General features: G+C 42.9%; 2 protein-coding genes across 2 annotated transcripts; one reads left to right on the top strand and one right to left on the bottom strand.

The window, feature by feature from the left end:
• Positions 1-5: 5 nt before the first annotated feature.
• RNF168 (ring finger protein 168) lies at positions 6-7,860 on the bottom strand. Its single transcript, XM_053460438.1, has 7 exons — positions 7,785-7,860; positions 6,573-6,914; positions 6,046-6,122; positions 3,722-3,901; positions 3,240-3,376; positions 2,772-2,841; positions 6-1,403 (listed from the first exon to the last, which is right to left on the bottom strand). Exons 1-7 carry the CDS (start codon positions 7,792-7,794, stop codon positions 510-512), a joined length of 1,710 nt encoding a protein of 569 aa, XP_053316413.1. The 5' UTR covers positions 7,795-7,860; the 3' UTR covers positions 6-509.
• A 3,050-nt stretch (positions 7,861-10,910) lies between these two features.
• Positions 10,911-24,175, top strand: GK5 (glycerol kinase 5). The gene is made up of 16 exons (XM_053460565.1): positions 10,911-11,060; positions 13,923-14,016; positions 14,719-14,794; positions 15,123-15,216; positions 16,242-16,373; positions 17,353-17,428; positions 18,118-18,179; positions 18,618-18,691; positions 18,790-18,850; positions 19,035-19,161; positions 20,598-20,702; positions 21,311-21,405; positions 22,147-22,250; positions 22,821-22,880; positions 22,958-23,091; positions 23,837-24,175. The coding sequence occupies exons 1-16, from the start codon at positions 10,938-10,940 to the stop codon at positions 23,983-23,985; spliced, it is 1,566 nt and encodes a 521-aa protein (XP_053316540.1). The 5' UTR covers positions 10,911-10,937; the 3' UTR covers positions 23,986-24,175.
• Positions 24,176-27,956: the final 3,781 nt, after the last annotated feature.

Genomic DNA, 27,956 nt, shown 5'->3' with positions numbered 1-27,956 from the left:
TATCCTTACGTACTCATTGTTCATGTTTATTTTGCATAACTATTTCAAATTACACAGCTACAGGAGGTGTTTATTAGCAAAGTTGATACATTGTCAGAAAAGCCATATTTATTCTCATTTCACAGCAGCAAGACTGCCTCCTGATGTTTACTTAAAACTACACGTTTTATTTTTTTTTATTTCATAAAATGTAGGAGCCGATTAATAAAACAGATTGATACGTGGTGGGGGCATTCAAGACTGCCTTGCATCTCTAGATGTGAAATGATTCAAAAGTTGTTTTTGTGGCCCATGTGTTCTGTAAAGTTCTAGCAGTTGTATCATGAAAGAAATGCATCTTACGCTTAAAGGAGATGCAACTAGCAATCTCAGCAACATCCATAAACTAAACAGTTTCGCATATTTAAAAATAAAATGTTTGTTCGGAGAGGAGAATTATAAAGCAAGAGAATAGCCCAAAGTTAAAGAACTGCAGCATAGATCAACGCCTAGATCGGCAACGTAAGTGCTCACTTCCCCACAGACCTTTGGAAAAGTTCTAATATGGTCTGCTGCTTGTTGCTTGGCCTCAGAATGTTTATCCCTTCGGAGGAGGAGGCCTCGGCAGCGGAGGTCGCCCGTGCCCTTCTACTTAGTGGCGATGTCACTTTGCTCCTTGGTGGGGGCTTTTTGTTTTCATCTGAATTACTCACGCCCTGCGCTCTGCCGGCCCTGCCCTGCGCTCCGGGAGTCTTTGGCCCAGCTTGTTTAAGGGCTGTAGGTTCCTCACACTCTTGGTGATCGTTTCTCCGTTTGGGGCGTAGTAGGTATTCGTCTGGAGAGCCCTTCTTCCTGACCACCTGGCTCTGTTCTTTGTCCAGCTCCTTCTGCAGCTGAAGTGCCAGCAGCCTGTCTTGTTCCTCCTGCGTCCTCCTGTCATAGAGATGATCTTCGCGATCTGTTAATTGTGTTGCGTGTAGACTAGGCCCAGCATCAGGATCTCCCAAATGCATCCTCTTCCGTTTTCCACTAACTTTGGGCTCCGAGTCATTAGAGTACCCCTCACATTTTCTTTTGGGTGTTACTTTAAGGTGTTGCTCAGGCGTGCTGGCAATTAAAGAGTCCCATACACATGAACTGTGCGTCTCGCAGTTTTCCAAGCAACTGGAAACACTCTCTTCCTTCCCTGCCCCGATGCCTGCGCCATTTAGTCCATCAGGGAAGTGATGTAGGCCATTCTGTACTTTACTTGTAGTAGCATCACCATTCTGCAGGCTGTCACAATCCACTGCATCTAATATGTGATGATTAAAGCCGGTGTCATTGCTTGAATTATGATGGGTGGACCAAGTCTCCTGTGGTGAAAGTGTGGGCATAGAATTTTCATCCTCATCGTCTACTAGAAAACCGTTGGCACTAATGTCCTATTGAGAAACAAATATATATTAGTTTTATAGAATCCTTTAGGAGTCAGTTGTGTGCCATTACCAGCTACATTCCTGCAATATTTGCAATGATTTTAGTGACACTGAAAGAATCTCCGATGCCTACCGACCAGCCACATGAACACACACACACACTTTTAAGGACTGGGGTTATTTTATTTTTGTTTCCAAAAACTACCAGAGCAATTTCCATGTTTTGGAAGACACACATTACAGTTTTCAAACTTGGAATTTCGACAGATCACTTCAATCTGTGGAAATTATGTAGTAAAAACCTAGGATGACCCCATGCAGTTTGAACTGCGACAGAGGCTAAACTGACAGCAACCAACCTGGAAGCACCTTGGACCATAGCACTGACTGATTTGGCAAGTGACACCTAAAATTCTTTGAAGGGGGTAACACTATCTAAGAAAGCCCTGGACTGATTGGGCAGCGGGGGACAGAAGAAACCATCAACTCCGTGCCTGAACCGGCCAATGGGGTCGAGCCTGCATGGTCGCCCCATAGAAGCAATTAAAAGCTTGCAGTGCTCTGTATTGCTGTTATGCCTGGACTTTCAGGCAGACAGCACCAACAGTGACCCCCCCCCAGCGATTGCCACATTTCTTGCAAAGTAAGGGTGTTTTTACCATTGACATACCAGGCACATCATGAGAAAGTGTCCAGTAACATTATTTACAACGAGTATCAGTTAAAATATTTTTTTAAAATAGCCTGTGTTATTATTATTTATTATTTTATATAGCGCTATCAAATTCCGTAGTGCTGTACAATCTGTAGACGGGACATAAGTAGTAATAACATAACAATCTGACTTACAGAAACGGGTGAGGATGAGTCATGTGATTTAATGTCAGCCACCTGCATTTTAACCATTTTTAGGTGTTCTAGCTCTGTTATCTCAGCCCAATCTACAAGGCAAAGACCACTCTTCATACTGTCTGTTGTAAACAATCGAGCGGCTCAATGTTAATACCCCAGCTGGACATTCTGGAATTCATTACATAAATGTCTATGTAAGAATCAACTTCAGTCGTTTTTTTGTAAAAAATGATGTTTTTATGACGCAGTACATACACATTGATTGCATACAGCAGGGACACACTATGAAAGGTTAAACACGAAAATAATGCTGACGACACAAAAAAAATGTACAAAACCAAATGTCCTGATTACATGTCTGGTGCGCATATGGAAGCTACAGATTGGTCACAGACTAATTCCTCTCCGCCAGAGTTCAGATGAAGAAGAGGGGAAAGAAATTCAGATCACTGGGAACGCGGTGAAAAAATGTCTGGGCAAATAATACTAGATAAACACATTATAAAACTAGCCTAATATTACCTGAACATTCAAATTGACTTCATCGTATATTGAAGTATTCATAACCCCCTGATGCTTTGGCGAAAGAAATCTGTAAGGTAATAAGGAATTTAATTAGTGCTTCAGGTTTTAATTACATAAGCTAGCATTGGCTTGATACATTTGTAAAATAATGCATCCTGGGAACAATCATATTGGGTGGTGAGGATTTTTCTTTCCGTTTTTATAGCAGTTGTAAGCATAATCGGCAATATGTTTGATGAAAATGCAAGATATCGGCTTAGCCTTTATTCTCTAGAAACCAAAAGTAGAAGAGGATGGGATTCCATTTCTTGTTTAAACCTCCCTAAATTACCTTTTTAGCAACTTTCTGGGACATTAGATGATCTTATAGCCACGAGGGAAAAAATAAAATGTTAGTTCATAGAAACATTTGTCTTATTTAAGGCACATTGGATGTTAGCTATATGAAGTTAACAGTCTATTTACCTCTCAATGTTTCTAGACTGGCTTCCCTTGCCTTTTGAACGCTTGCAGGATTTTGAAGTGTTTATATGCTTGTGAACTGTTGGTGACCCCATTGGAGAAATAATTACAGATGATGAATTAGATATGTTGGACTCATTCTGAAAAAGAAAAAAAAAAAGCACATCCAAGATACTGGTCGGTAATACCCATGAACAGAGTCCTTAACCCCTTAAGGACAATGGGCGGTCCCTAAACCCATTGAAAACAATGCATTTTGAGCCCGTACATGTACGGGCTTTGTCATTAAGGGGTTAATGATAAGAATCGTCTACCGATAAAGACGTTACATAGTAAAACTATATTGTTTACCTCTGTGAAAAGTTAATTTAAGTATCCTGCACTTAAAATGGAATTAATTTGTCTGAGAATCCAACATAGAATTGTAGAGTTTGCTTAAAGCAGGCAATAAGCATTAGAATATTTTAGCTTTGTCCTACACTCACCAGATCATAACTAAGGGACCGAGCCAACTCTTCATCTCGTTTTAGCTGTTCTTCTTTTTCCTTGTGAATGGCTTCTGCAAGACGCCGCTGCTCCTCCTCTTCTTCTGCCAGCAGCTTCTGGATGTACTCTTCACTTGCTTTCCTCTCTGCCTCTTCTCGGGCAATGCGCTCAGCCTCAGCCTGATAAAAGGCACAAGCATGCTTAAACATAACCATTATTCCTGGCTAAATTTGTTTGGTATACAGAGTCTTTGATGGTCTAAAAGATACTTAAATGGAGTAAAGTATAAAGTATGGTAAGGAGAAAACATAAACAAGGAACAATTAGACTTCAGAGTTATATAGCTGACTGCCTAAATAGATACTTTTGATCAGTTTATGTTTTGATTGGGTAACAGACCAAGAGTGATGAGCTGTTGACAAAGCGTATACAGATTTCATCCTGTCCCACTTAGAAAACGGATAAATAAATTGCTTTGGTTGGGTGAGGATGCCAGAATAGTTGAATGACAGGAGGCAATAGGTTGTAGTTAAGGGTAGACGTTCCAAGGTGGAAGAAGCCAAACAGTTAAGTGATTTAAAATAAATTATATACTTAACACCTCCATGACATCCAGCAGTGTCAGAAAACAAGCACCTGCTCAGCGGCATCCAAAGAAAGAAAATGCATATAAAAGGTGCTAACCATGTGGTAGAAGACGCCAGTGCAGCTACATAGGATGGGGCTCCAGGCACATGACAGTTGCTGGAGGGAACTTTTCTTCATCTGTGGTGGGACTGCCCTATGATCGCACAGTTCTGGTGCTTGGTTTATGTTACCATAAAAGAATTGGTGAAGAGGCCGCCACAGTTTGAGCCCGGTGCATAGAAAAATGTGCTAACCAAGCACCTACTGAATTGCGGCAAAGGCCCTTATTGCACAGCAACGGAGGGCATACGGATAGATAAGGTGGAAGAGACTAGTACAATGGAGGAGCTTGTTAAGCTCTCAGTGGATTAAGTGCCATCCTATATGGCGACATGGTATGCTTGGTTGGTGTTCACTGCCTCAGAAAGATACAGGGAGCAAGTCTGGGGCAGTCAGTAAGGCAGGTGTAAATGCCCCTTTGTCCCTTCTCTCTCTTTTTTCCCTTCTTCTTCTCTCTTAATTCTTTCCTCTCTGGGAGCTTTCCTTTGTTTCATTCTTCCAGGCTGGTGGCGTGCCTCCCTTGCTTGAGGTTGACTCGCACAAGATAGTATCAGGGTCCTCAGAGGCAATCGTTATATTAGTGAGAAAAGCCACTGCATTATGCTTGTGCTCTCCGTTATACTCATGGGAAAAGTCGGTGTGTACTACAGCCCTATTACATGGGGACATCAGGGCTATCTTTACCAGACCCACAGGGCAGGGCTGAAGGCCATGGGGACAACTAGAATGGCAGACAATGAGAGGTGAGGAGGGTGGTCCCTGAGGTTCACCATGCAGATGGCCGTGATAGGAGGGAGGGGGGTCATTGTTATCTGAGCAATGTTTTGCTGTTCTTGTAGCTGGATGTCAAGACTGAACAATCTAAATAGGTATTTGGTGGTAATCTAAACCCTGGCACTGTTGACTTTCTTGATAAAATCAAAAAACATTTATTTACAACAACAACAAAGATATTGTGCTGGTCAGAAGAAGATTGCTGGTCAGACCTCACCTACAGCACAGTATTCTGATCTGGAGACCTCCAGAAGGAATTCAGTGGAGAGCTACTAAAATCATAAATTATCACAATATGCATAGCTTAGATGGAAGAAGAGAGAAAAGATTTGCAAGAAAGAAAAGTTGGATCAAAGATAAATGTAAGCTCAAGAGGCCATAGTCTAAAGCTAGAGAGAGAATTTTCCATGTCACTGAGAGGATGAATAGTTAAGTAACACATTGGTAGAGGCTAATACAGTGAAGGAATATAAACATGCATGGGACAGACACATGGTTATCCTGAATCTGATTAAAGTCTACAAACATCCAGTGTGCTCCCTGTGCTTTTTTTTTTTCTTTTAAAAACTTCCTGGATGGGATATCTGGTTCCCATTGAAGATCCTGCTTGGATGCTTTTCTAGGGCAGATAATTTAACAATGGGTTCTAGTTAGTTTCCTAGAGAACATTATTTCAGGATTTTTTTTTATTTGTAAGATGTTTAACTCATGCATCTAAATATTATACTATTATATTTAGGTACCCTAAACATGAAAGAAAAAAATAGCTACCATGGTTAAACTGAATGTTAAAAATGGGGGTCATAGAGGGTTAAAGAATTTTTAGAGTGATTACGGTTAGTAATAAATTGTGTGCGTGTACCTTGCTGATCTCTGCTTCATATTCTTGTCTGATTTCTCCGGGCTTGCATAAAGTCCGATCAGGGTAGGTGACAGACTCTAAACAGCAACAGGAGGAGAAAGAAATGCTGACTCGTTAACAGATAAATGCACACAGGGGCACTAGAGTACAAAGAGGAGGGTTCCAATAAAACATTTCGTAAGCCAAAACGGCGTAAAACGAAAGAGGGGAATACCTGTACTTACTACTCATGTAATTATTAAAGTTACGATGTTACTCATTGCTACAATATTGGAAGTCAAGACCAAAAAAGTTATGGTTGCCACACACCCAAAACTGAGTAAAAGCGTACATAACAATGTTAAGCGTTTACAAGACAATGGTCTTGGCATTTAAATCATACCTGGTAACTCAAGTCCGGGGTCAAGCAATCTAGTGCTCCCTCACTGTTTTAAAAAACTAACTGAATGGTGGACAAAAATCTTAATGAGGAAGGGCTTGGCAAATTACCGGTATATATAAATGTGTGTCCCATAACATTATCTCACCATCTTCCAAGTCTTCTGTCTCCTGCCCACAAGCACGCCTCTGGCACTCCTCGGGATACTGACTTTGGATTTTGTTCCATAGTTTTTTGTTGACTAAGGTCCCAGAGCGGGCATGGTAGCGTGCCCAGGTAGAAACGCGCTTTCGACAAAAAGGGCAGCACAGACTTGCTTTCTCCACAGTCGACTGAAAGCATGGGCTGCACAAGGTATGATCACACGGCAGGGTCACCGGCTCCAGCAGGATCTCCCGACAAATTGGGCACACGCATTCCGACCACGTCAGAGGAGATTTCTGAGCTTTTGGCATCGTTCCCCGGAAAGCAAACGCGCTGATCCCATTAGCTAAAAAATAGATGTTAAGGGCGGCATCTTTCAATGGGATATGAAAAACAACATTGATGAATACACAACACACATCACCCCGTGGTCATTAATCACAGTTATAGAAGAAGGAAATGATTGGTAAGCGCAGGACAGCTTCACAGGAGCTTTAGCGCAGTCTGCTACCTGTACGCAAATGTTTTTAATTAATGGCAACCACCATGACTTTAACACCATGTGCTTTCTATCAATGACCTGCATTGGTCTCCTTATTTTCCACAATGTATAGTTAGGATCCATTTTAGATCTTTGCTTCCCCAGCATCTTTATGCAGGAAGGATGAAGCAGTTAGACACCGACACAGCGAAGGAATGGGATAAGCATAAAGCTATGGATAATCTGAGACAGGTACAAGAACCGGTTACGGTCTGAATCTACATCAGGAAAGATGGCTTTATCTGAGGTGAAATTATATGTTTCTCTAACATAAATGCTTTCAGTTGCTATGCACATATAATTGACAACTGTATGGTATTTATCTATAATAAGAATAACGTAAACACAAAGCCTGCTGCCAAGTCATACAATACACCCATATAAACTCTATGGGCGATATATATCGATAGATATATATATATATATATATATATATACACACACACACACACACACACACACACACACACACACACACACACACACACACACAACATATTCATTGAGTACTAAATATGCAGCAAACACCATGTAAAGAGCTCGCATACGCGCCGCATCTAGTAAATGTGGCCTAAACTACCGCTAGCCTCACTCAGGGACAGAACGAACAGGCGAAGCGTCCCTTTGCCCTAATGTGTACAAACACACCCCTTCCCGGTATGTAAAGGTATTTACCGACCCACATGCCATTAGCCAGACGCTAGAAAGCCCCCGAATCTCGCGTTGCCTTTCCGGAACCTCTTGTCAACAGCAAGGCGCCAAAATCACCCGCTAGAACAACATTACCGAAAGCAGCCAATCACAGCAGAGAGCTGGTGACATCACTCAGCACGGAAGGTCCCAATGAGAGCTCGCTTCCGTCACTCTCTGATTGGCTAACTCTTCCTCCAGCGGCAGTTGTGCCGCAAACAGTGGGTTATGGGTTTAGGTAATAAGTTGACAGACAGCGTGCGCTGTCATTCCGCCTCTTTGTTTAATGCCCGGTAACTCTTAGAGTCCGACGGTCTCTCGGTGACGCGGCTCATATGAATTATTGAACTATTTGAGGCTGGCTGGGGGTACTTCAGACCTGGAAAAAGCATTGAAATGGGAAAGCTATACCTACCGGCCTATATCTACACACCCCGAGAGCTCTCTGAGGGGAGAAGAGGATGGGAGAGAGTACGGACGGGACATTACAGAGAGTTTATACCAAGGGGGTCTATTGTTAGGAGAGCTGTGGTTTAATGCGTTCAAGGCTATTCGTTAAACGTAGAGTTTCAATTCTTTGGCTTATATATTATGAAAGGTCAGCCCCGGTGCGCTTCTGCTGCAGGAAGATCTTGACTGGCCCTGTATAATGTATACTTCAATAGGTGATGAGACTGAAGAAAGCTCACGTATTTAACTTTATGCACTTATTGTCAGAGTTTGCCCTTCATCATCATACCTGCAAACTCTCCTGTCTGCCCTCTTCTTAGTGAATAGACCTCTTGGCTTCATTATACATTAGAAAGGGTCAATCCCTGGGAGCCTCTGCCACAGAAAGGACTTGGCAGGCCCTTTACAATGTATAGTTAAACCAGTGATCTCTCCAAAGTTTTCTTGCCATTTGAATTATGCGTTACTTGTTAGCGTCGGCCTTCCTAATAAACTACTACTCTTTAGTGAATACTCTTTTGTGACCTTCTGGCAGAAATTCATGTGACATAAAAACATTTCAGATAATAATGGCTTTTACTGGTGCAATTTTATTTGCATGCACACCTGCTGTTTCTATTTAAATTATGCCTTTTATTACTGGAAAGCACTGGGATACCCCTGTACCCTGCACCCAGATTTACCTCTTTATCTCCCAAATTTCCAGGGGGATGTAGGTGTGAGCGGGGTCACTCCCTATTCGGGGGGTCATTGTGTGACCCCGTACGAGTAGCGCGGCAGCCCGACAGGTAAGCTCCATCAAAGATGGGCTGAGGCTTCTTCCCCATGTTCTATATTTATAAAATATGGTGAAAAATTGAGAATAAAATTACTTTTCCTGACTTTTACTTAAAAAATCTTTTACTCATCTATAAAAGGAAATGAAAAAACCTGCTTAATAGATTCTACTATTTGTCCTGAGTTTAGAAATAACCAATGGTTTTATGTTTTTTTTTTTGCTTTGTACAATAAGTACAGGTAGCGTTTTGCTATTTTAAAACCATTTTTTCCAAATCTGGTAATTCTTCCCCCCATGTGCCTTTTCGGATATCTTTGAAGCCGGCCAATGCAATTTACCCCATCAAACCATTTTCAAAACTAGTCACCCCAAGGCATTTTTAACCCTTTCCATGCACTAATCTACCACCTTTTGTCAAACTTTGTGGTAGTAATTTATTTTGTGTTTTTTATCCCCACATGCATGGGTTTGTCAGGTTGTTTGGGAGGCAAAACACCACATTTTTTAACTGGGAACTTTGACATCTGATCCTACTGCCCCCATGTCCTAAGTGGGCCATCTTTGAAGACCCTCTTGAAAACTTTGGCAAGTAGATTATTTTTTTAAAGGACAGGCCACCCACGTGAGAGTGGCAAAATCTCTTGCAGTGGTGGTTGTGACCTGGGGTGGGTGTTCAGTGTTGCTGAATGCCTCGCTATCAAGGCATTTCAGCGACGCCATTAAAGTTTAAAATGGGCGTATGGCAGACATGGACACCCTGATGCCAATCTCGCTGTTGCTGAATGGCTCGGCATCAAGGCATTCCAGCAACACTGTTTAAGCGAAGAAAGTGGTTGTAGATCACTTTCTGAGATTGTTCTGAATGCCGTGCCTGGCCCGTTATTGGTCGTTAAGGAAATTTGGGCACAAGGCAGAAAGTCTGACAGAATGAGGTAGGAAATTCCGGAGAAGAGGTACAGCACTGTTGAAACATGAGTGACAAGAGGTAATGATGGTAGAAGAGAGAGACGCAAGAGAGGGTCGGGGCAAGATATGATTAATACCATGGGGGAGGATTTTAGACCTGATCAATTTTGTTTTAAAAATAGGTTGCAAGCTCTTGGGCACAGAAGTTGGAAGGCGAGGGAGGTGCTGGAGGCAGAGAAGGGGTTATAAGTGGAGAACAGACATTAAGGGTTACGGGAAAGGGAGGAGATTAATGAAAATAAAAATATGTTTGGAGAGGTGGAGGGCCGGTGCAAAAGAACAGAGCATGAGTTTATGTACATCTATAGCCGTATAACCATTAAAGGCTCGCAACGTGTGAAATCCTTAACTCCTTCATGTATATACAGTAGTGATCAGTCATAGTACGTGTGATATCAGCTAATATGTTTTAATAAAGAGCTGGGCCCTCTTTTCCTCTGTACCAGTAGGTGTTAGAAGCTACAAAGCTTCATCAGTAAGGGTTTAGTTCTGTAATAAATAGCATACACATTACATAGCTGGAAAAGAGCAGAGCCCTGTCTCCCATGTGTGCTGCTGCATGCCACCTGTTGCTTAAACTCATTTCTTGATACAGTCATTCCAAGGTTTCCCCCTAGGCGGCGCAGAAGGTGCTGACAGACCCTGTAGTCAACGTGTATGGTCACACCCAGCGCATTACCTGGTATGGGGAGGAAATCTGGACATTTACATTACACATATTCCTGGGTTCTCCATCCTCAGTCATGGGCTGCCCTGGTGAAGATGCCCGCTGCTCTTCCGTTCTGCTGGCAAGCTGTGCGCTATAATCGTCCGGCTGAGGTGTCAATGATAGAAAGCTTCAGTGCTTCCCTTCCTCCGCCCTCACTAAAGATGGCCTCCCTGCCACTAGCCCCGCCTCCTTTGGGTACTTGCTCGCTTCATGCTTATTAGCGGGTGTCCTCGGTATGGGTTCTGTGAGGAATGGGTTCCGGGATCGGCTTGTTTTGGCGGTGGATGTCGGCAGTACGGTGCTGCGGTGTCACGTGTATGACCGGACGGGGGAGTGCAGGGGTAGCGCCGAGGATAAGGTAACGGAGCTTTCTGTTGGGTGTCTGCATAGGCTGGTACACGGGGGCAACTGACTCGGTAGTAAGGTAGCCCCGAATACATTTTGGTAGCACACGCTCACAACGGGGTCTACGTATTTACTAAAGGGCCAGCTGGGAGTTTGCAGGGGAGCTGTGGCTTCATCTCCCCGACTTTACTGCTGCTTGTGATGGATGAACACTGGCAGGTTTCTCCGGCAAGGAGGGCTGAGCTGGCCCTGTGTAATGCATAGCTCAGTGGGGTACAGGACCTTGGAGAGATGTCACTGATTGAACTATACATAGTACAGGGCCTGCAGCAGAAGCTCGTTGGAGATAGTAGTAGCCCAGGGAGCTAACACACACACACACACTATTCCACATAGACTCTAATGTGGTGAGTAATGAAGAACAAGAAAACTACATATGAATATTTCAAGAACCTATGGTAACGGCAATCAGTACCATCTTTCATGTCACATGATATTTAATGGTTCCCAACAGAAGTTATGACCAAAGCAAACTTTCCCATCATTGATTGTTTATGGGAAGATTGTGGGCATAGAGCAGTACCGGGAATAATCATGCCACTGAGTGCTATTACCACATGCCAGTGAATACTGACTTGGGCAGCAGCGGCCCATATAACGCAAAACTCCGGACAATCCAGCTAGTGGGTGCGCTTCTGTTTAGTGGGCTAGCTGGGGAGATCTGCTGTGCATCCAGCATCCTTACACCATGGAGCTCTGTGCCTGACCTGCACAACCTCCATAGTGTCTTGTGCTACGAGTCCCGAGTACCATATCGCAATGGATGGCTGCGTCGGCAGGTTGTGGCTGTGTCGGTAGGTTGTGGGTGCCTCACAACGGATGGCTGCGTCGGTAGGTTGTTGGTGCGTCACAACAGATGGCTGCGTCGGTAGGTTGTGGGTGCCTCACAACGGATGGCTGCGTCGGTAGGTTGTGGGTGCCTCACAACGGATGGCTGCGTCGGTAGGTTGTGGGTGCCTCACAACGGATGGCTGCGTCGGTAGGTTGTGGGTGCCTCACAACGGATGGATGCGTCGGTAGGTTGTGGGTGCCTCACAACGGATGGATGCGTCGGTAGGTAGTGGGTGCCTCACAACGGATGGATGCGTCGGTAGGTAGTGGGTGCCTCACAACGGATGGATGCGTCGGTAGGTTGTGGGTTCCTCGCAATGGATGGATGCGTCGGTAGGTTGTGGGTGCCTCGCAACGGATGGCTGCGTCGGTAGGTTGTGGGTGCCTCGCAACGGATGGCTGCGTCGGTAGGTTGTGGGTGCCTCGCAACGGATGGCTGCGTCGGTAGGTTGTGGGTGCCTCGCAACGGATGGCTGCGTCGGTAGTTTGTGGGTGCCTCGCAACGGATGGCTGCGTCGGTAGTTTGTGGGTGCCTCGCAACGGATGGCTGCGTCGGTAGTTTGTGGGTGCCTCGCAACGGATGGCTGCGTCGGTAGTTTGTGGGTGCCTCGCAACGGATGGCTGCGTCGGTAGTTTGTGGGTGCCTCGCAACGGATGGCTCCGTCGGTAGTTTGTGGGTGCCTCGCAACGGATGGCTGCGTCGGTAGTTTGTGGGTGCCTCGCAACGGATGGCTGCGTCGGTAGGTTGTGGGTGCCTCGCAACGGATGGCTGCGTCGGTAGGTTGTGGGTGCATTATCCTGGTCAAAGAGAAGGCAGCCTGTGGCTGGACCGGTGTGTAAAATATTCTAAAAGGAATAATCCACAAGTTTAATAAAAGCCCATTTTATTTCTTCTGCGGCACACAAGTGGCTGGCAGTGACATAAGATGTGATTTAAAGAGTACATTTTGCCAAATGCATCAATTGGTACATAACCTACCCGTGTAATTTCCCACACCTTAAATTCCCTTTGTCGGAGATTTCTAAGGAGATTTATTTCCATGGGTTTTTCTGCTTGTGACGTTTTCAGGCACGGAGTGTAATGTGAGCATGAAGTCGGGCGTGGGAAGCAAGGACCATAATCTCATTGTTGGAAATTTGCTTTGATTGTTTGGGGCGATGAAACTTGAGAATGGTGTTTGTTGTTTAAGTGTGAAGACAGAAGGGAGAATTTCAGTTCTTGTCTTGTGTATTTATTGGTCATTATTCTAGCAGCCACCCGGGAATCTGAATGTGTATCTTTGTGCCTGATTGGGGTCAGCGTGTCTCTGTCATACTCTGTACCATAAAGTGCATATGATGGCCAAAGTGTTCCTCCTGAATGATGAGGTTTATGGCCAACACTATAAACGTCGTTATTTATAGATTACCGGTAACAGTCAAAAAGATAAGTGTGCTTGGCCTTCAGTGAAATACACGCATTTCATGGGAGGATTTAGATTATATATTATATATTCTAATATAGATATTAATGTAATAGGGCATTCCTGGATGGTAGATTTCACGCCACTGATGTTAGGTGCCCTCCTGATTGTCACGTCGCTGATGTTAAAGTCCTCTCGTCACTCTATTCCTTCTCGTTGTTGGGAGAAGCAATCAGAAAGCAAATAATTATGTTTGAGAAGTTTTGCTTAGAAGATAAGATGGCGCTGAACTTTACTCCGGTCTTCCGATTCCCGATCATCGTTTAGGAAGTTGTGATTGTGGCGCGAGTGTCTCTTGCTGGAGGCTCTTATCAGCAGCTTTAAGTATGGTGTGACTCCTTTATGGTGCGACATTTGTAGCCTTGTAGGTTTGTGGAAGTTGTATCAGGCGATCGTTATTGTAATGTTGGGTTCACGGCAGTTCCATTGCCATCGTGGTCACAATAATTATGGGGCTTTGTGAACCTTTTTTTTTGAAGGAGAGATCTGTTTGTTTTGATCATTCTCTCTGTTCCTGACAGATAAAAGTTTTATATCCCCGCCATGGGTTTGTGGAGATCGATCCTGAGGAATTGTGGAAGCAGTTTGTCGCTGTGGTGAAGGAGGCGGTGAAAGGTAAACCCTGAATCTGGATGTTTGGTGAGGTTTTTTTCTTTTTTTCTACCAACGCTCCTTCAAGGAATTTCCGGCCAACTTTGAAGGTTTGGCTTTGCATGAATACCCTACCGGAGGTACGTCTGTGACAACGCATGGAAACGTGTGTAAAATGAACATAATAAGTATAAGTATTGAGCTGGTGTATAAAAACTCATCTTGTGTGTATACCCATGAGGGCAGCCATCTTAACTGGCTCTCTATGTGACTTTTTTTTTTTTCCTCCCCATTAAGTTATTTCCCAGTTGTTTGAGAGCCTCTTTAAAGATGGTGGGAGAAAAGGGAACATTTGGCCACAGAACTTGGCTTCCTGTAAAATACCTCACAGCGGTGATTAAAAAGCAAAGCGTAACGTAGATAAATGTAATAGTGCACTGTGCCCTATGGCACTAAAATTTCCAGAAATGGTGATAGATAGCAGGACATGTTGTTGTTTGTGTGTCTGTAGGACGGGTAATTACTTGCACTATTGCTCTTGAGGACTTTGCTCAAAACTGAGAAGAAAGTTGGTCGGCTTTAGGACGGGCCGTTTTATCTCTTCTAAAAGGAATCCTGATATCTGTTCCCATAACAATAAAGCATAAAGTCGAACTGGTGTCTTCACCGCACGTTCACTTGTAATTTAATGTTTATTTCTGTAACCCATTCATTATTTATTGATAGATGCAGGGATCCAAATCAGTCAGGTGGCGGCCCTTGGTATCGCCACGCAAAGAGCAACGTTCATCAACTGGAATAAGTGAGTATATTCAATCCTCACAGCAACTCAATCCTTGGCTGTTATCAGTTGAATTTATTTGATTATTCATGGAAGGTTTATTATTTTGTGAGAGATAACTGGATGTGATTGTATGTTATAACACAACAAGAAGAGCTCATTTTGGCTCATGCTCCACCACCGTGACCAGTAGACTTTGGCTCCTGCTTCTCTGTTAATCAAGGTGAAGGCTTTGTCCAAACCATAAGAAGAGGTACTGCAATCAAGCTGCTCATTTGTTGTCCCAATATATGTGATATAAACATCCTTATTGTGGTGTTGCAGTCATTACTTCTTACATTGTTTCTAGGAAAACTGGAGAACCATTCCATAATTTCATCAGCTGGCAGGATCTGCGAGCTGCTGAGTTGGTCAATTCCTGGAACAGATCCCTGCTTCTAAAGGTCTGTAATATTTCATTTACAGAGGGAGATACCAAGTCATTGTTCCAGAGAACATCATTTAAGACTGAATTGTTAACACATAACATTTTTCATTGAAGATGAAACTACTGGACCACCTACCAGCTCTTATGTGATAACACGCATATTCTTGAAATAGAGCTATAATGTATCCCAGTCCTCATGCAGGGTCATAAATAACTTTCCTCTGGAACCTTTCACTCCCTGCCTCACCTTTTTCTTGGACACAGTTGTGTCCTAAGCAAGCTCCATTTAGGGACCACCGTTTCCCTTCATCAAGATAGATAGATATAGATGTATACACTGATCAGCCATAACATTATGACCACCTGCCTAACATTGTGTAGGTCCTCTTTTTGCTGACAAATCAGCCCTGACCCATTGAGGCATGGACAGTGCCTCAATGGGTCAGGCGGTGTTGGCAGTGGACATGGGTCAGCATGGGCACCCTAACTTGGCCCATATGCAACAAACTGCGATTATTGACAACATCCTCCCGTGTAGTTCTGGGCTGATTCCTCACAGTTCTCATGATCATTTGGCCCTTGTCAAAGTCTCAGATCCTTACGCTTGCCCACTTTCCTGCTTTTAACACTTCAACTTTGAGGATGAAATGTTTACTTTGCTGCCTAATTCATCCCACCTACTGACAGGAGCCATGTTAACAAGATCATCAGTGTTATTCACGTCACCTGTCAGTGGCCGTAATCTTATGGCTGATCGATGTATGTGATAGAGATATATATTTATATTACACACAGGATAAAATGGACAGGCTAGATGGGTTCTTTTCTGCTCGGTTTATCGAAAGTTGTTGTGAAGGGGCGCTTGTGAGGGTTTTTTGTTTCTTTCAGAAAAGTAGTAGCAAACGATCTTGCTTTACTGGAGCAAATCCCTGCCCGCAATAAAAACGTCACACTATATTTGGTGATTATGGGTAATTCTGGAGCTAAGCATGGAAAATATATGCATTACAAGCTGTCCATTTCTCCCCCCGATGTTTTTAGACTGTACATGGATCTTGCAAGTGCTTGCATTTCTTCACACGCAGGAAACGGTTCCTAGCAGCAAGCCTGATCAACTTCACCACCCAGCACGTGTCCCTGCGGCTGGCCTGGGTCTTACAGAACATGCCAGAGGTAAAATGTGAACCACTGACATGCCCACAGCTGTGTCATTAGAGAGATGTAAGGCCATTTTTTTGCAGTTATCCTTCCATATGATCATAGAAGTATGTTTTTACATAAGGAGACATAACACTGCTTTTGCCACTCATGCATATGCACACTTACTCTGCCACGCACTCGTACAAACATTCATGTAAGTAAAGGATGCGCAGCAGTGGGGGGGGGGTAATAAAGTGAGTTTAAGGACAGATAGGGATTTCTTTTGAGACCATATTTTAGAGACTTAACCCTTTGTTTACTCTATCGCTCTGACACAAGATCACCGGAAATCTCGTTCTTCTGTGTTCCTGTCACCTTTTCCATAACTCTGCTTCTTTTCTTGCCTCTGCTTCTTTCTTCGTCCCCTTCTACTTGGTATCAGCTCTGTTATCCAGTGGCGTGCACTATGGAGGCAGCCTCTCCTCCATTCCCCCTTACTAGGGCGAGAGTGTGCGCTGAGGCTCTGTCCTTTTTACCGAAGTACCTGCATAACGGAGCTGATACACGGGAAGAAGACAGGAGAACAGAAGGCAAGAGAAGAAGCTGAGCTGCAGAAAAGGAGACAGGAGAACTGACGCAGTCAGCGGACAAGATAGGGAGACATTGACAAAGAGCGCAAATGACAAGCCCCTAGACTTAGTCGGTTGTGCATCAGTGCCCTAGATCTGAGGTACGAATAAAAGCCTTGTCTTATAAAACAGCGAATCCGGTATGTATCTGTAGAAAAGCAGTTTAATGTGTCTTGATATTTATTATCATACATATTTAGATATTACTTCTGCGCAGTTTTATATTCCTTCTACCTGCGGCATCTCTGTAAAGAGCTGTTCCATGGTAACATTCTAAATGTGCCCCAATCTCGCTAGCACCAGTTGGAATAATTAACGCTTTTTGCTCCATATAATGGAAAAGAATGTCTTTAGTTCTCAATTGATAAACCTATGATTTCCAGGTGCGGCAGGCTGCTGAGGAAGGGAACTGTTGCTTTGGTACCATTGATACATGGCTGCTGTATAAACTTACTAACGGTTAGTGCCATTCCTGTTGTATACCATCATGGGTCATTCATCAGCATAGTGGCCAGAATTTATTTTGATGGGCCAGGCCCAGAAAGTGTCTCCCAGCCGCAGGGCCGCCTCAATGCTTTATTCAGGAAAAACTCGCCTGTTTACAATACATGGTTAAGTCTGCAAAATGTAACTTGGGTTTCTACTCGCTTCACTGTTCGTTATGCAGGGCTACCACGGGTAGGTTTCTCCAGCAATAGAGGCAGAGCTGTCCCCGTATAATCCATTATTCAATGTGTATGGAGACATGCGAGAAATCTTGCTGTGCTTGGTTTTGTATAGTTGGCAACGGATGTGTCTGAAACACCTAAACTCAATAATTAGGAAGGGAGTCCACATACTTCTGGTCATATAATGTAGTTTCTTATGGTTTCATTGCTATACATTTTTTGTTTGGTTGGAAATAGAGAAATTCTGTTTCTTTGTTACGTGATAAGATTAGCGATAACCGGATACCATACCTTTTCTCTATAGTTCTCGGAGGCTTGGGGATGTAGTGAGTGGACAGTTTATAATCTCCTTACATCATGCCATTTCTTACCAGCCTTCATTAACCCCTATAATAACATTTGTGGGGTAATTTGCGCTGTTGTATTTTGTACAAAATTGAACATGACTTGCAAAATAAAACATTTTGTCACTTTTATTAGGTGCTGTTCATGCGACGGACTACTCGAATGCAAGCGGAACAGCGATTTTTGATCCCTACCTGGTGAGTACTGATTATTCGAAACGAGAGGATTACAGATTTCTGCTGAACATCTCTTCGAAGCATGGATGTAGGTGATAAAATGTTCCTCTCAATCATGACCGCTAATAGCCAGAGCTGCAGATGTGGGCTGCGATGAATTAGTTCACGCAGTTGGTCGAGCTTGCTGGGAGATGGCATTATGAAGCACTCGGTGTGATGAGCCTGCGAGAGAGACGGTCATCCCTACTGACCTCACGTTAAACCGGCCATTGGTGATTAGACACCTTGGGACTGGTCTTTTATTCAAAATATTTCACGCAATTTATGTAAAAGCTGTATGAGACGTTGGGGGTGTTTATTGTGTGATAGTAACCCACATAAGCTAATTCATATGAAAAAAGCTGTGTAAGCATATATAACATCTAACAGATATATTATGTTTGGTATCTCCTCTTCTAGATGAGCTGGAGTTCCTTCCTTTGTTCCATGTTATCCATTCCCCTGTGTATATTTCCTCGTGTAGAAGACACAAGGTACTGACACTCACTACTAGTAATCATTCTTACTGTTTGTATTTTGTTTCATTTTAATGAGACAGAATTTATTTTTTGTCCTTTTGTTCTTCTTACAGTTATAGTTTTGGAGTTGTGGATCCTGATATATTCGGAGCTCCAGTACCTATCCGTGCTTTGGTGAGATAATAGAACTGTTTATACTTTTATTTTTTTTGCTTTCTTTGGTATGTTATGGTTCAGCTGTGATGGGTAGGTTTGTATGTCTTTGGTGTAGCTTTTAGTGAAGCTTTCACACACCTTGGTAACCGCAGTATGGTGTGCTTCTGGAGATGGCTTTGTAAATGTCCCTTCCCCGGTACAGGTTGCCGACCAGCAAGCGGCTATGTTTGGGCAGTGCTGTTTTGACGTAGGTGATGTGAAGCTGACAATGGGAACTGGAACGTTTATGGCTATTAACACAGGGAATACCCTACACACTTCTATAGCAGGTAGGAGTCCTGGTATTTTAATGGCTGTATCACCAGGTGACTTTCTTGGCAAAGTGCATATCCTTTTCCTAAATTCTACACTGTTCTAACTCCCTCATATTGGGACATCCGTATAAAAAGTCTGGCTTCAAGATGCTTTTCCACCTAAGGTCAGTCACCAGATAAGTGATGCCCCACATAAAAGGGGGGAAAAAGGTCTGTCTTTCTGTTTTGTCTCCATAATGCAAAAAAAAACAAAAACTGGTGCTGTTTAGAGAAAGTGAGTTTTATCGCTCAACCTTAGCCCTCACGCTTGTGTTTGCAGGAGATCTGCTTGCAGTGATCGATCAGTCCACCTGCCTCTTGGGTGTGAAGATGCGCTAGTAGAGCTCCACACATGAATACACATAATGAAGCTTGTTATAGTAACACATGATTATATATTGGGTTCACCTTGCGCGGCTTAAGCAGGACCAAGTGTGCTCCGCAGTTTGACAAATTTTCATGCCCATAGTGTTTGGCGCAATCATTTGTACTGCGACATATGGCACAAATCTCTAGGGCCACGTCTCACAACTGCGTCCAGCGTGAGCTGAGGTGTCATGGCTGTGCTTTTGATATCAAAGCTAAAAAGGTCTGGATACCTGATCTGCAGAAGTATATAGGCATCCTGGAGAAAGATCAATGGTGAATAGTTTGCAGTATAACATTTAGCAGGAAATAATCTTCATACGTATCGCTGGGAGTAAATAAGAGAGAGAATGTAATAGAAATATTTAGACACACATAAAGGGATCGAAAAAAGTACAAGAGGAATGTTTATTTCAAATGAGGGGAAGGAGGTCATAATCTAAAACTAGAGAGGTCGGTGGCATAGATGTAATGTAAGGAAGTTTTACTTTACTGAGAGGGTGGTGAAAAGGGGCAGCAGTCTCCCAGCAGAGGTGGTAGAGGTAAACACCGTAAGGGAATTTAAACATGCATGGGATCCGGTAAAGTGGGCAGAATGGCTCTTATCTATTGTCATTTTCTATAAAGGAAATACCAATGTTAAAGATAACATGTTAAATTAAAAATAATGTAATGATAGTTTTCAGTGCGGGATGTAATCATGTTTTCAGTGAACACTTATTAGCACTGCGAGTGATAAAATGATCTAGTTTTCACTACGTAGTCGTACTCCTGTGTGTATTTTTTTAGACATTTGCCGCTGTTGTCTTGTATAGAATTGTGTCCACGATTACCGACGACCTTTATATTGCTTATAAAGATTACCCTTCCCTGAGCTTACTTATACAATTCCTTTAATACTATTACCTTTTTAATACTACCTTCTCTGATTATCAGGAATGCTTCCTTTATGGAATGCACATTGAGTGTGAATCTGCTTAATAAACAACCGAAAACATAAATCTAATCGCAGCTGTCACAATTATGCAACTTTTCTTCCGTTCCAGGTTTGTATCCGCTGGTTGGCTGGAAGATTGGGAATGAGCTGGTGTGTCTGGCAGAGGGTAATGCTTCGGATACGGGGACCGCCATCAAATGGGCCCACGATCTGAGTAAGTGATAAGTACTATTGGTTGATCTATGGAAAACCCACCTCCTGTATACCGTGTAGAAAAGGTATAGTGTCTTTCCGCAGGAGCGGCATGTCCTTCCCCTTTATCTCTGCTTCGTTGTTAAGTTACTGATTGGTATTGATGATTGGTTCAGGCAATCTTTGATAGCGTTAGTGAGAGAACTCCAGGAGAGAAAACTGAATATATTTATTTTATAAAAGAACAGAAACCGGCACTGGTATATTAATGAGGTTTGCTGTCCAGGCCTGATCCAGGGTAGCCCCCCCCCCCCACACACACACACCAACTTTAATCTTGCCAAGTGCCAGGACGTGTTATATACCAGCACGCCATCTCTGAAGGGTGTGCAGGGACGGTGATCTCAAGGTGTTCTGTTCCTGCTTTGGACAGACCGCTAGTGTAAATGGGCTGCGTTCAAGACCAGCGCATTGAGCTGTGGCCCACCTTTTGTGCCCAATTGTCTCCGGGTAAAGCAGGGAAAGCCTGCAGACCTGGACTCGCCACCCCCAGGCCTGCTGTTGTACACTTGGTTCAGAACAAATTGTGATTATAAATGCAGTAAATGACGGATCTACTTGTTTGCAAAGAACTCTTCACAGATATCACAGAAACTGCAGGCATGGCTAGAAGTGTTCCTGACTGCGGAGGGATTTACTTTGTGCCATCTTTCACAGGGCTACAGGTAATAAACTTGTACACCGATTGATAGTCATCTGTGTATTAACTGTTTGAATGCTAAATGTGAGCCCCTTAAGCTCATGTGCTTAATGTGTATATATAGTGTGTGTGTGTATGTATATGTATATGTGTATATATATATATATATATATATATATATATATATATATATATATATATATATATATATATATATATATATATATACACACATATGTGTGTGTATATTCAATTTCATACATGTGAGAAAATAAGCTGAGCATTCTAATCACTCTTTGGCATTGGGCACTCTAAACTTGCTATTAAATAAAAGTGATTAGCAGTGCAGTACTCTTGCAAAAAATTATTACAAAATTTCCTAACCGTCACACATAGAAATTCTTATTTTACGTTGACTCTGATTAAGACGTCCATAGAACGGAAACGAGTTTTGAAAGAAGGTAGTGCTGAAATGTTGGCTCTACCTCTGTAAGAGATGCTACATTACCACTGTTGTGGGATATTTTTTGCTCTGTTGCATGTATTTACGTGTTTAATGAATACTCGGAGCTGTCTGTTGTGTGACCGTACAGCGGGGTTTAATTGGTTGTACAGATTGTGTAGATGTTGCATGCTTGTAACCTGTCTGTTTTCTCCCTCCCTGCTGCCGTTCTGTCTGTGTAAGTGCTTGTCCTATTACTCTTGTACGGGGGCCGGTGCTTGTGTGTCGCCCCCTCCATCTGATCTGTTTAAATGTGTGTTCCAGGCCCCAGTGAATGATCCCTATGCATGCGCCTCATTCATGGGACTAAAGCCTTCCACCACCAAGAGCCATCTAGTGCGGGCCATCCTGGAGTCTGTGGCATTTAGGTATGGAGAAACGAGCATCCTTGACAAATGTATACAATGCGTTACTGCGCATGGGGAGAAAAAACTAAAAAAAACCTGTTACTTTGCACTCGGGAATCATGGTCTAAACAGACGTCGCTTGGTTATCTTTCCAGTGTCTAGCTGCATCACCCATTCTGGAATATGTGATTGTATAGCTCCTTAAATGTATTTGATAAAACCTGATCAGACAGGTATAATATAAATAATAATGTATATGTCCGTCATTAAAATAAAGCACACGACTGACAAGGTTTTAATATGTATATAGGTTTGTCACCGTTGAGCTCCCAGCAGCCCATATTAAGCAAAAGGTGGTGTGGTGCTTGCTAAGGAAAGTTAGGACTTTTAGGATTTTAAAGCTTCATGCCTTCTAGAACTATATTTGTCAGGAACAAAATATTTCCAAAAAATACCCCAAAATAAACACAAAAACATTTAAAAAAAAACATAGCTCCCATTTGTGCCCTCTCTGGCTTAAGGATCCGCAGAAATCTCCCTGGGGCTGTCCTGTGTTTTATCTAAGATTAAATTAAATATCTTTTTTTGAAGGAACAAGCAATTATTGGACACTGTTTTAAGTGAGACCTCTATCCCCATCTCACAGATCCGGTAAGTCTTCTTTTGGTATCGGTGTCTGTCTTGAAGCCCGTTGACTCTCTGTGGCATCGTGTTCTTGGTTTTTACAGGGCGGATGGTGGGGTCAGTAACAACGGCTTTGTGATGCAGATGACGGCTGATTTATTTGGGCAAACCATCGATAAACCCAAACATACCGACATGTCCTCATTGGGAGCAGCTTTCTTAGCCGGTCTTGCTGTGGGTACGTGTCTTTTGTTTAACTCCAAAGCAATTATAATGGGTTGGTCCATTGGTTCTAATTGGCATTTAAAGCCCACATTCAGGTTGTGACCCTTCTCCTCCTGGCGTCTTCAAGATTGCTCGTAGAGGGGGACACAATGTCCTTGGTGCCAGGCTCGTTGAACCAGCACAGATGTAATTGGGCAATCTGTATAGGCAGTTGTTTGTAACAAAAGCCTAGTACTGCCTGTGGCTTAGCACCTTTTCAAAATGCGGCATGCCTATCCCATGCTGTCCTTCCTCTTATAGGTGAGAGTAAATCAATAAATATTTGGGTTTATAAGGCTACAGCCATTTACCATACTAAATAAACTAAAACTAAATGAACCCACAGAGCTCCTGTTTTTATTTTACTTCACCCTACCGAAGGAAAGCGGAGCCTCCATCAGTCGCTGAGGTCTGTGTTGCACAATGTTATGCAGTTTCAGAAATTCCTTAAGGACAACAGCGATTAAAACAATGACATTTATTAATAAATAATATTCCTGCGTGCGTAAGATTTCATTTAATAAAAATGCAGAAATTACTTCTAAAGTTACCGTGAAGAACCGGAGCAGGAGAGCTGAACGGGGGTGCATTAACACCGTGACGCCTACCAGGGCCGCACAAGCATTATTTTGTGTAGAAGGGTGTTGTGACCATGGTCACAAGTACCAAACAATTCCATCTGCATCTAAAGCATTACTGAATATGGCTTACTTCCATAGGCGTATGGTCCAGCAAAGAGGAGCTGAAGAAGCTTAGGCAAACCGATGTCATGTTTGAACCACAAGCTAAATGGAAAGATTACGAGGCAAATATGAAGAGTTGGGAGCTGGCACTGCAGAGGTGTTCCAATTGGTATAACGACTTTTAGAAAAGTATACATATAATATACATATACAACCTGTGTATGCTCAGAGTTAGATGCCATCTGAAGTATATTGCGAGAAGTCACTCCTGGGAATTCTGGGTAAATTGACTAATGTGAGAGCTGCTTGGCATGGCGCGTACTCATCTAGACTGGTTGGGGATTCACAGCTAAGCAATCTGGTAAAGGAAAAAAATATTTTTCTAAAAGGAGCAAAACTGAAGCGCAAAGAGACTTGTAGAACCTTCTACCTGCAAGGGATGAGCGCTGCCCTTGTGTGATGCCTTACTAAAAGCTTTAATTACCACACAAACTCCCGCTCGCTAAGGGCGGTATAACTGGGAAGAAGGACAAGTATTCTGTACAGTTTCAGTGGAACGACACTCTGTGAAGAACGAACTTCAGGTGTCATGTGTTGGTAACCTTATAAAAATGTATTGTTCTACAAGCTACAGTTCTGTGTTTGTGACCGCACAAAATGAAATGGAGTTGCTGCAGAGAGTGTTCAGCTCTTGCCCTGTCTCATATGTAGATAGATCATTTTAAGGGCTAGGAAGAGATAAGTCCATAGAGATTAATTTAAAACCGCTCACAGGTTTGGCTGGCAGCCGTTGCGTTTATGGCTACCTGTTTACTGGGAGTTAGAGAGTATTTGGTTCAATGGGAATAATGAATCTGATGTATTCTTTGTATCATCATTACATTATCAATCCTAAAAACCAGGATCCTCGTAGAAAACACCACCTTAATTTAAAAAACACACGTGGATAGGCGCTCTGGTATATAGTGCGATGTTTGAGGTCTGGCTGTTCATAAGGATGTGGTGGCGTCCCCACGTATGTGGAAGCCAAACGCACGGCTTTAAGTGAAAGGAACACAGCTCGCCGGCTCACAAGCGACATGGCTGTCCAGCTGTGCCTTCCCACTGAGACCTTGCTCTGAGACATCACAGAATGCTTAGATTGTGCGAGTAACATAACAGCTTCCTACGCAGGTCACCCTGATAAACATGCCCGCAAAAAATACATTTTAAATCTCCCACTTGAATTATAAAGAATAAACTACCTCAGTTGAACCTCCTACAGCAATTTTGTTTCCGAGATGACTTTGAAGCCGTGATTCCCAACCCGTTCCTCAAACAGTAACAGGAATTACCGCATTGTTTTGCGATAGGGAACGGCACTGTCGGCGGCTGCTCTAAAGAAACCTAATATTTTATCGACGCTGATCGCGAAAAAGGTACAAACCTTTTCTGTTTGTGTTAATGGGAGTGAGAGCCAGCATGTTTCTGAGATCAGATTTCTCTTTATACAGTTTTGTTGTTGGATCACGTAATGCGAGTTGAGCCAATTTTGTTATAACGTGTATGTGGTAGATTAAACTGTTTTTTGTGCTTTCAATGTTATTCTTACTGGTGCCAAAATGAAGAATAAATCGATTATTCTGCCTTTATAATGGAGTGCTACATTTTATTTTAGTCAATTACAGGTCTTTTTTTATTTTGTGAATAAGTACATGTAAAAGGAGTAAAGTATATTCAGAGCAGTGAACTTTGGGAGAACAGGACTGAGATATCGCACTGTTACCTACGATGGTGAGATCCAGGTCTGCCGGTAGAGAAAACTAAAACCTGTTTTTATTCCGTGCCCTCTAAGGTAAGTGTACTAGACGTAGCATAATGATTTTGCTGCTGTGTAAGCCGGCTTTGCGTTTTCCGCTTATACAGATATAATGAGCGCCATGGCCACAGATTCCAACACACTCTCTTACACGCTCCGGTACCGGAGGAGGTGGTCTGGAACCCTCTCCTCTTTGCGACTGTAAAAGTGCCGAAACTATTTAGACTGCAAACGAGCCCGATGGGTTAGTAATCCAGACTTCCAAGAGAGGAATGCACGTAATTATTTAAACTCTAGAGACAGGCGGGACTGAATGCAATTAACAAGATTGTTTCCAAAACAAGTTATCACACATGCTGATTGTGTCCTTATTTCCAGGCCTATCCATACCTGTTTTCCACTTCTTTTGGACATTCTCACACAATCTTTGAGTGTATCCTACGCTACGCCTTGCTTAAGTCTGAGATCGTAATGTGATTATTGCCTAGAGGCATGCAGACCCCTATATGCAGTAAACTTACACATATTTTTGCAGCAGAAAGAAAAATTATACTCCATCAATGGATACATGATACTCCTGATATTAAGCCTCTTAAAGACTAAACTTTAGGCTTTCAGAGGTCTAGTGGAGTCCATGCCTCAACGGATCAGGGCTGTTTTGGTGGAAAACAAAGGAATTATACAATATTAGGCAGGTGGTCGTAATGTTATGGCTCATTGCTGTATAGTGACTGTCAATAGTAATGGTAACTGGAGCCATCTAGTGGTGATCATAAGAAGTGCAGGTAGCTGTGGGATGTCATTTGTGTGCAGAGTGGTCATTCCCTAAACAAGAAGATTATTAATCCAGGAATCAGGAGAGGCACAGGGAGACAAAATTAATTTAGACATGCGGGTAGAATGACTAAAACCTGAAACTGCATAATGAATTATTTCAGTACAAAGCCTTTTACAAAAAAAAAAGTAACACGAAATGGTATAGACTGCGATAGAAAAAGCACTCAAAGCACTAGGTTGCTTTAATGTTAAAGGGATGAAATAATCTGATGCGGTGGACCATCGAATAGCCATAGGGAATGTGTATTACTAGGTCTGTTCTAAAATACTGTAGACGAATAGAAACTGGGATATCTGATTTGTTTAAATAAACTGAACGTTTTTCATTTTTTTTATATATATTTTTTTTTTTGCATCTTAGCGTGTAAAATTTGATCAGGAAATTATTGCAAAAGAAACATAGAAAAAAATAGTGGCTATTGTAGTACATTGTAGCATTGTGGGGCTGAGGATCTTCTCTAAAAAGATTGATGGCTATTTTTTTTTCATATATGGAAAATAATGAAAGCAGCACCATAAATGACAGCTGGTGCTTAATGTTAACTTGCCATGTGAAGCTCTCGGTTATACTGCCAATACAGTGCGATGCCAACTATATGGAGGAGGAGTAACCCCTTAACAGTTTAACAGTAACCACATTATTGCATTAATTAGGAACACACAAAATACATTCTTGATGTCTGTATTGAGGAGAAAAAAGTAGACTGCACGGTTCCACATATTTACGTTTCACAGCTGTAAATATGCATTAACGAAGCTTGGATGTTATGAGGGTAACACTTAACGTATTTGCTAAATTATAAGACGACCCCCAAAAATCTGAATATTAATTGATGAAAAAAGAGAGAGCCTGAATATAAGACGAGCCTATAGGAAAAAAGTTTTACCATGTTAATTCATGTAAACTATGTGAACAATTTTTTTTTAATAAAAGCTATGATTGAGAAAAACATTATGTTTTTATTTCCTTTTTTTTTTTTTTTTTTTTTTTTTTTTTTTTCGACCTGCCCCCCCAGTTATGCACATCTGCCCCCTGGCTTGCCACTCTGCCCCAGAAATGCCTTATACCCCCTCCCTCCCTCCTCCAAACTTACAGGAGCTTCTGAGTCCCCGGTGCGTACTCCGGGCAGCGTGTAGAGCTCTACGCGATTCACTTAGACAACTTCCGCTGCAGCCGGGAGGAGGTGCGGTTAGCGTCGGGGGTTGTCTGCGTCCATCGCGCAGACCTTCCCTGGCTGTCAGAGATCACGGGGAACTCTGATCTCTGACAGCCGGGGAAGGTCTGCTCGATGGACGCAGACAACCCCAGCCGCTAACCGCACCTCCTCCCGGCTGCAGCGGAGGTTGTGTACACAAATCATGTAGAGCTTAGTCCCGGCAGCGTGTAGAGCTCTACGCGAATCGCTGCCCGGACTAAGCACCAGGGACTCAGAAGTACCGGTAAGTTTGGGGGGGGGGCGCATAACACAGGAGGATCCAGGTCCCCTGCATCTCTGCGGGGGATCTGGATCTTAGTCTCAT

The sequence above is a fragment of the Spea bombifrons genome, chromosome 3 (genome assembly GCF_027358695.1).
Source record: "Spea bombifrons isolate aSpeBom1 chromosome 3, aSpeBom1.2.pri, whole genome shotgun sequence".
Lineage (NCBI taxonomy): Eukaryota > Metazoa > Chordata > Amphibia > Anura > Pelobatidae > Spea > Spea bombifrons.
The sequence above is the reverse complement of the archived record's forward strand: the minus strand, read 5'-3'. Positions and strand labels throughout refer to the sequence as shown.